This window comes from Pseudonaja textilis, chromosome 2 (assembly GCF_049901715.1).
Source record: "Pseudonaja textilis isolate UNSWEBS1 chromosome 2, rPseTex1.2, whole genome shotgun sequence".
Lineage (NCBI taxonomy): Eukaryota > Metazoa > Chordata > Lepidosauria > Squamata > Elapidae > Pseudonaja > Pseudonaja textilis.
Genome location: NC_141991.1, coordinates 163,196,482 through 163,205,730, shown reverse-complemented (window position 1 = coordinate 163,205,730; position 9,249 = coordinate 163,196,482). Strand labels below are relative to the sequence as shown.

The following is a 9,249-nucleotide window of genomic DNA, read 5'->3' as shown; positions in this document are numbered from 1 at the left end:
GTATGCTGGGTAACATCTTGTTAATCACACGAAATTAAAATTATGACCCGGGGGGGGAAACCCAGAAAAAAGCAGGGGCAAACTATTGTCTTGTGCAGGGGTCTCCAACCTTAGCAACCTTAGCTGAGGAATTCTGGGAGTTGAAGTCCACAAGTTTTCAAGTTGCTAAGGTTGGAACCCCCGAGGACTCCATGAAAGCATAGCAATGTAAACAATACGCTCCTAAGCCAGCAAACACCCGACGCTCTGGGGAAAGAGTTCTGCTTTCGTCTTCCGTCATCTCACTGCCTTTACGTCACTTCCCCCCCGCCGTCCCACGATTGGCTCCACGGAGCCGGATGCGAGGGCGGGCAATCCTTCCCCGTTGCCGCAGTGACAGGACCAGAGCGCTCTCGGAGCGGGGAAATGGCGGCGGCATCATCGTCGTCGCGTCGCTCGCAGCAGCATCATCACCATCACCCCGCTCATCCTCCAAGTCATCACTCGGTCCAGACGCCCGTATCTCCGCCCCGCAGCCCCAATCTTTCTCCCACCGGAGCTTCCCCTCAGCAGCGGCCCATTCTGGCCGGACTCGAGGGCGAGGCCCCCGTCAACAGCGGCCGGGAAGGGACGGCGGGAACGGAGAGGCCTTTTTCTCCAGAGAGCGCCTGCGAAAGCTCCGGGCCTCCGCCGCCGCCGGGCTCCGGGGCCAGCAGCGCCGCCACTAGCAGCAGCAGCAGCAGCTCCGGGTCTTCGTCTTCCTCTTCTGCTGCCTCCAGCCCGGCTGCTCCCGACAGCCCCGACCCACCCCCTCCGCCGTTGCAGCCTCTTCCTCCGCCCGTGGGAAGCGGCGCTTTTCGGGAGCTGCTCGAGGCCTGCCGCAATGGGGACGTAACCCGGGTCAGGCGCCTGGTGGATGCTACCAACGTCAACGCCAAAGATATGGCCGGGCGGAAATCTACCCCTTTGCACTTCGCGGCAGGTGAGAGTCGGGGGGGGGGGGGTGTGTGCTCAAAAGTGTAGCGCCGGGCCAGCCCTTTGGTTGCGATGCTTTGCCATGGCTGAGGCGAAGAAACAGCCGCTCACCGTGCAAGGCCTCTAGGGCGAGTGGCCCCAACTCCCTCCCTGAAGGAGGTGGTAGTAAGCCATAATTGGCTCCAGGCTTTCCATCACCTGCCTGGGGCAAGGAAGAGCCTTGCACAGGGGGCAGCAAAGTGACAGGTTCCGGCTGTGGGAACCATCCTCTCTGCTCTTGTCTGAGCTGCTGAGGATAAAGGAGGGTTTGCCCTGCTCAGACTGGCTCTTGTGAAGAAGGCCAGTGAAGAATGTAGGAGGTTGGGCCTGCCTTCTTCTGCTCTCCTTTTCATTCTTTCTGAGGGCTCAGGAAAGAGAGAAACAAATAAGCTGGGGAAGAGGTGAAACAATATGTATTGAGGGAGCAACTGCTGTCCCTGCCCTTGGCTTTCTTAGCAATGCATTGGGAAAGATCGTGCTGTAACAGCAAAGTAGGCTTCCGTGTTGTATTAAACCATAAAATGGTTAATTGGTTGGATTTCAGCTTAGTCTACGATGTGAATCCAGCCATTGTATTAATATGGTGAATGAACCCAGAAAAGTAGGAGGGTTTGGCTCAGAAGGGCTGCCTGGAGAATGCCCATTCTCTATGGATCCCTTGATGAGGAAATGTATAGTTCCTAAGGATGAGAATAAGAAGTTCTTGGAAAAGGATTCTCTATATCAGTGGTCACCAACCGGTGGGCCGGGGAATCACTGGTGGTCCGCGAGAAAATTTTGGTGATCCTCAGAGAAATGTGCCCCCCAGAGCACTCACCCCAAAGCAGTTAATCCAGGCTGTGTGGGAACCACAAGGCTGTGCCGCCCACGTGGCCCGCCCACCCTCTGCCCCCCACCCTTCTGCCGAGTGCAAACCTTACCTTGAATACAGCCACACAAGCTGGAACTGGAAGGTAAGACCAACAGCTCCTCCAGTCCATGGCAGGCTGGTGCACTCAGGTGGAGGAGCAGCTAAAGGGCCAGTCCTGTGACTACTACAGCTCTGGAATATGGGACCGACTTTCCTACCAAAGTCAACAAGCCACCATCAGTCAGAATTCATATTAGTGGTCTGCAGGATTTAAAATTATGAGTTTGGTGGTCCCTGAGGTCCAAAAGGTTGGCGACCTGCTCTATATAACTTGGAATCATTCCTGGAGAGGTGGAGGGTCCTGTATCCCTTACCACAGGACTCATTTAAAGAACAAAGGATGTAGAGCATTTTAGGATCTTAATCCCAGTTTAGTAATAGTTGTTTCTAAGGCTCTCTCCTCACATTGTGGTTTTCAGCTTATGGCTTTCATAAAATGTCCAGTAATGTGAACTTATAATTATGCAGAAGATGCATTGTCAGAAATTTTTATACTGTGTCTCAAGACCATGTGGTATAGAGTTTCATGGACTAGACTTGCTAAATCAATTGCATATTAAATTATTCCATTGAGTGATCTATGTAGTATGAAGTAACAGAAGTTTGTTTGCGATTTCACATTCCAAGAAAAAAATGGCAACAATAGTGGGAAAGCATAAAAAAAAACTTGAAAGTGTGATTCTTAGAATAATTTTACTTAAACAATTATTTATGGAATTGAATGGTTGATTTGAAAAGCTAGCTCAAAGACTGGTTGATTACATAACTGGCATTTTTAATTTTGTTGTATAAAATGTGAGAAACAATATGCACAGAAATAATGTTTTTTTCTTTTCAGAAGCACTGTTTATAATTGCAGCAAATGTTTTAAAGTTTCCAAAAGAGGGACTTAAAGGATAAATCACAAGCTTAAATCAAATAGACTCCCCCCCCTCCCCCAAACTGCTATTTCCAGTATTCTCTTGGGAAGACATGTTGGTCCGTATGAAACAAATTTAGTGTTATTTCCACAACCACATTTGGAATTGGTACATAACTGAAAAAAAATCTCCCATTTATTTCTCTGTTTGGGCCAACAATATGGAAAACACATGTTTATGCTTGAATGCAGACTATCCAAAACCAACTGTTCTCCCTTTATAAGTAAAACTCCACAACTTTTTAAAAAATTGTGCAACTTTTCTGAGATGCATAAGATAAAATGAGGTAAAGCTATTTCAAATTACTCCCATCATCTCTCTTCTTCTTATCTAAATATTTCTGATTTTAAAGAAAAACCTTATGGAGTTTCTAATATTTGTTCCAGTAATGTAGTGTAGTTTGCCCTGATAGGTTATCCTGAATATATAGGGGTGCATAGATACATTAAGAGGGAAAGTTTGATGTAGTGATTGTCAGGATAAAAACTAGGAGACTGAATTAGTGCTGCCTTAGGCACAAAGCCAGCTGGGTAATCTTGGAAAAATCACTTTCCTCCAGTTCTAGGAAGAAGTCAATGACAGACCACTTCCAAAACACCTTTCTGAGAAAATGGCAGGAACGTACTTATCCAGACAGTCATTAGGAATCAAAAACTAGCTTGAAGGCATAAACACATAGTAAATGCATTGGAGATGATGCTCTCAGTTTATATGTAATATTGATTAGGCCATACCTGCAGTAATCTGTGTGAAATTCCACCCAATCTGTGTCAAATAGGTTCGGTAATAGGGCATTGGTGTGCGAATTGTTTTCTTAACATTAATCAGGGGTGCCATTAAAAGTTACTTTAGGGGAATAAATAATATTAGATTCCGGAGTGACATGACTTAGGTTAGACTCATAATACCAAGCAGTTAAAATGTGTTTTTGACTTTGATGAGTAAAATGGTGTGGAACACAGTTTGTTTTAGGATTACACTGTAATTCTAATCCATAATATCAGAACTTTTAATCTATAGAGATGTAGGAATAAGTAGCTGAGGGAATAAAATAAACCAGAAATTGGTCAGGGAAACAATCATTTGATATTATTTTAATTTACATAAGTGATTAGAAAACCCAAACATTCATGAAGCACAGAAAATGTAACTTTTAACATTCAAAACAAATCAAATTTTTTTTGCACTCATTCTAAATTGGAGTAAAAGTAGAATTTGGAAAATTGGTTTTGAGTCAACTTGTGGTTATAACATTTCTGTTCATTTTTGTATGTATACTTTACTCCATGGTACACTGTTACTTGTTTCTAAATCAGAATAAGATATATATGCACATTTTATCAGTTTTTCCAAATAATCCATTTTGCTACCGTGTTTCTCACAAAATAAGGCCGGGCCTTATTTTTTTTTGACCCCCGAAAAAACGGCTAGGCCGTCTTTTTGGGGTGACTTAATTCTTCCCCCTGCAACCTTGGGTGGGCGGGCAGTGACAGCTTGGATGTTGACCTCGGCATTGGTGGGGCACTTTGTATCAGGAGACCTTCTGCCACTGTTGCTTTCCCTTCTCCCTTCCTGCCGTGGCGTTTAGAGCAACAGCGCGGCGTTTGGCGCAGCCATGTGCGGCCAGCCAGGGCTCCTCCCTGCAACTGGAGTCCGGCGGAGACAGTCAGCTTCAGGCGCTCCTGTCACCGCCTTCCCTTTGCCTTCAAGGGTAAAGCCAATTCTTTTAAAAACGACGCCCTACTACAACAAACCCTCCTCGGCCTGAGAGGGCAGCTCAACCCCACATGGGGAGGCGAATCTCCTGGGGCCACAGCGCAGGATCGGCCCACCTCGGGAGAAGCGCCCAGCCGCCATCCCTGCCTGGCGCCAGGCAGAGCGTGAAGAGCTTTGGCTGGGGCGCTCAGCGCAGCTGACAGGCGGGCCCTCCTTCCCGGCAGCAGAGTTCTCACCAAGGCAGCAAGTGCCTCCCCGCCGGACCCTCCACTCATCCCACTAGGGCCGTGCCAGAGCCGTGCGGGCTGGGCAGAGCCAGGAAAGCGAGCCGTGGGTGCGCGCCCGCCTGCCAAACGAAAGAGCCAGGCCAACCTGAGCTTAGCTTCCTTCCCAAGACCCTCCAGCGCGAACCTGAAGGGGCCACTGGGAGAGGCTTCCCGAGGTAGTGATAGCACCCACTCATCCATAGACAAGGAGGCGAGGTTATGGCAGCACTGCTTCCCTGGCCAGCGGAGAGAGCCCGAAGCCGCCCGTCCTTTCCACCCCTCGCCCAGCCCGTCCCTGTCCCCACGCATCTCCAAATGTGCCGGCAGCTCCAAATGCTGCAGCGGAATGGGCATCAGGCAGAGGCGCTGACCTGGCAGGGCTCAGCTCAGAGGAGGACGCAGCACAGGCCGTCACCTTGCCTCCCTGTCCACGGGTGGGTGGCTGCTATCACTGTCTCGGGCGGCCTCTCCCGGTGGCCCCTTCAGGTTTGAGCTGGAGGGACTTGGGAAGGAAGCCAAGCTTGGGTCAGCCTGGTTCTTTCGCTTGGCAGGCGGGCGCACATCCGCGGCTCGCTTTCCCAGCTCTGTCCAGCCCACACGGCTCCAGTGCAGCCCTAGTGGGATGAGCGGAGGGCCCGGTGGGTAAGCGCTCGCTACCTTGGCGAGAGCTCTGCCTCCGGGCAGGAGGGCCCGCCTGTCAGCTACGCTGGGTGCCCCAGGAGAAACTCTTCGCGCTCTGCCCAGTGCCAGCCAGGGATGGCGGCTGGGTGCTTCTCTTGGGGTGGGCCAATCCTGCGCTGCGGCCCCGGGAGATTCGCCTCCCCACATGGGGTTGGGCTGCCCTCTTGGGCAGGGGAGGCTTTATTGTAGTAGGGTGTTGTTTTTAAAAGAATTGGCTTTACCTTCGAAGGCAAAGGGAAGGCGGCGACAGGAGCGCCCGAAGAAGAGTGTCTCTGCGGGACTCCGGTTACAGGGAGGAGCCCTGGCTGGCCGCGCATGGCTGCGCCAAACGCCGCGGCGTTGCTCTAAACGCTGCAGCAGCACGGGGAGAGGTAAAGCAATGGTGACGGAAGGTCTCCCGATACGAAGTGCCCCATCAATGCAGGCAGCACCATATCCGGGGATGCAACAAAAGTACTTCCTAATGGCAAGCCACTCCCTCGCAATTCCCCCCCATTTTGCATGTTTAATATAGGCCTTAATTTTGGGGGGAGGGGCTCAACTTAATTTTATGGCAGTAAAACATGCTGGGCCTTCCTATCGGTGGAGGCCTTATTGTTGGAGAAACACGGTACTTGCCACAGTCTTAAGTCGCATAAGATCCAACCACTTCTAATTGATCAAATGTCAAAAATATCTTCTGTGACAACTTTTTAAAAAGTTGCTTTAATATTTCAGTGAAACAATTTCTGATGAGACACTTAAATATACACAAATATTTATTTTATTTCAGTTTATACTTGTCTTCCTGCTAATAAGGTATTCATAGGAATTAACAGTCATGGTCAAACAGCTGAAACTTAACTAAAATTTTAAAAAAAATTTGCGCAAAGAATTTGACAGTAAAAGTTTTGCACTCCTTCCCTGAATGAAGTGTATTATTCCCTTCTTACATCCCCATGGAAGATTTTTTTCTGGTCAGTCAGGGAGCTTTAAGGAAACTGTCCAAAATCCAAGGGAATGAATTGATTTTTAAAAAAATATAAAGTAAGGATGACAGAGTTAATTGAATTGGATGTGCAACTCTTCTAAGCCTATAAATAGAATCAGGGATACACTTCAAAAACTAGTGGGAGAAGCCAGGACAAAGCTAATTTAAAGTAATTAGATTTAATTAAGATAAATGTAGATAATATAATTATTCTAATAAAGTATTTAGGCATTTCCCCCTTCTATCATATAAAAACTGTAGTTTGGTAATAGTTTTTAAGGTTTCTGGAGTTGGATATGCAAGACTTTCAGGGGCTCTTTGGGGTTGTGCAACTCTGCCCTATAATCTTGCTTGAGTGTTATGTAAATATTAATATTGTTGCTATTGAAATTTTGATTGAAGGAATTGAATTCTGATGTACACAATGATACACAGCAAGTAGATTTAAATCTGTTTATTAGTTGTTTGGATGTTATTACTGTAGATGTGCACTTTGATATGTAGCTATTTTTAAATAACAACTCTAGAAAGTTTCTGATCTGAATTAAAGTAACAGGCCAGTAAAGTAAATTAGATTATCTTCTATATTTTAACACTGTTTGCTGTGTGAAAGAATATTAGCAAAAAAGAGGTAAAAATATTTTTTGATTGGCATTTCTAAACTTTTTAAAAACCAACAAAGCAAAATAGAGCTATACTATTTGCAGTATATTTGCAATGGAGTAAATTATAAATGCAGTAAAATTTATTTTAGAGAGTTATACTCCTGAGTGCCATATACAGTGGTAATATTTATGCATTCTATATTGCATTAATTCAACTTCTTTTCATTAGGTTTTGGAAGAAAGGATGTTGTGGAACACTTGTTACAAACAGGAGCTAATGTCCATGCTCGTGATGATGGTGGACTGATACCTCTTCACAATGCCTGCTCCTTTGGTCATGCTGAGGTAGTTAGCCTTTTGCTGTGTCAAGGAGCAGAACCAAATGCCAGAGACAACTGGAACTATACCCCTCTACATGAAGCTGCAATCAAAGGCAAGATAGATGTGTGTATTGGTAAGTACATCTTTCTTCAAAACACCTTAACTATTTATGTTTAAAAAATGGTAAGTATCAAAGCCAAAGCTCATTTGGAAAATCCATTGAGTAGTCTGTACAAATCAGTTAACTGCATTTTATATCTCATAATCCATGATTCTTACTGTGCAATACACAAATAAAAATAGAATGAAACTTAATCAGCCAAAACAATGAATACATTCAGCACTGCCAAATTCAGTTTAAATATAAAATGCTACCATCTGTGGACTGAAAAATCTTGATATTTGATTCATAGAATATTTGGGAATAACTTACAACTTTTCTAAATGTAAGGTAAGAGATAGCTATCTACCCTTATCATATTTTAACTTTAAGAATACTTTCTATAATATTTTCAGCAGGTTTTATAGCTGTGATGCTGAATTACCATCATCATAGCAGTAATGTGCATAGATATTTGATTGCAATTTAACCTCTATATCAGTTAAGTTTTGAGATTGTACATAATTGTCCTTTCCTTTATTGATTATTGAATTCTTGACTTAACAGTTTTTTCCCAAAGTAACCAGAATCCTCCTAACACTAAACAAGTAGTAAGTACAGTAAATAAGTTTAATTGTAATCACAGGTCATAAAATATAAAACATACCATAAAATACAATATAATAAAATAACAGTGGAATACTGTTTGTACACAAAGCAATAAAACAGTATTGGAATATTGGTAAAAAGTAAAAAAGTTAAAGCAAAATAAATCTGTGGCTACAAATAAAAATATTTCTAAGCTTAGAAGCGTAGCAAAAGTATCAATTTGGAAACACAACTGCAGGAAGATAGTTGAATTGTTTGAGGACTGAACTCTTGGGGTCAATTAGAACAATATGATATCTCTGTAGTTTATAATGTTTTTATTAATTATTGGATTCCTTCCTCCCTCCCTTACATAATGTTCCTTTCTTCCATTCCCCCCCACAACATTCTTCTGTTGAAGAAAAACTTTCTGACAAGATTAGCTTTTAGAAAAAAGTGTGTGTGTGTGAGAGAGAGAGAGAGAGGGGGGGGGGTTATAAAAGTGGTATCTAGACTCAAGTTTCATTGAATTATAGTATCTCTTTTATATAATAGTACAGGCAGTCTCCTGTTAATGACAGTAATTGGATTTTGGAATTCCATCACTAAACAACTCAATTGTAAAAAACACATGATGATGGCTGTCCTGGCAGTTCCAATCCTTAGGCAAAGTCCCACATGGATATTAGGCACAAGTTTTACATAATCACCATTTGTAATTTCTTGCCAGCTTACCCATTGACTTTGCTTATTGGAAGCTGACAGGGAAGGTTGCAAATGATGATCATGGGACACTAACAATTCTAATTGAAAGCTGGTTGCCAAGCATCTGAATTGCAATCACATCTCTGTGTGACTGTTGCAATGGCTGTAATTTTGAGGACTAACTATAGATCTTGTTCAGCCCTGTGATAACTTTAAATAGTCACTGAAAAGTTGCTGAACAAATCGCCATTAACTAAGGACTACATATAGAAGCAGGTTCAGTGTTGTTAGAATCCTCTTTGTGAACAAATTGCTCTATCTTCAAATCTGCCCTTGTATGTCTGCAATTGATTTAAGTAGAGTTTTTTAAGACTAATACTTCCAATATTAAATGCATATATTTCTCTGAATCATTCTCTGAGGCAATATTTTTTTTAAAAAAATAAAAACTTAAAAACTTTGCATATTGATTAA

The 9,249-nt window shown here is 44.0% G+C and overlaps 1 protein-coding gene across 2 annotated transcripts in view; it reads left to right on the top strand.

The window, feature by feature from the left end:
- Positions 1 to 368: 368 nt before the first annotated feature.
- TNKS (tankyrase) overlaps positions 369 to 9,249 on the top strand; it is a 93,795-nt gene continuing 84,914 nt past the window's right edge. Inside the window, exons 1-2 of one of the 2 annotated variants that reach the window (XM_026712685.2) lie at positions 369 to 961; positions 7,291 to 7,515. In XM_026712685.2, the coding sequence (XP_026568470.2) occupies positions 406 to 961; positions 7,291 to 7,515 (781 nt within the window). In that variant the 5' untranslated portion in view covers positions 369 to 405. The remainder of the gene's footprint in view (positions 962 to 7,290; positions 7,516 to 9,249) is intronic. The other variant, XM_087926291.1, reaches the window with a different exon arrangement.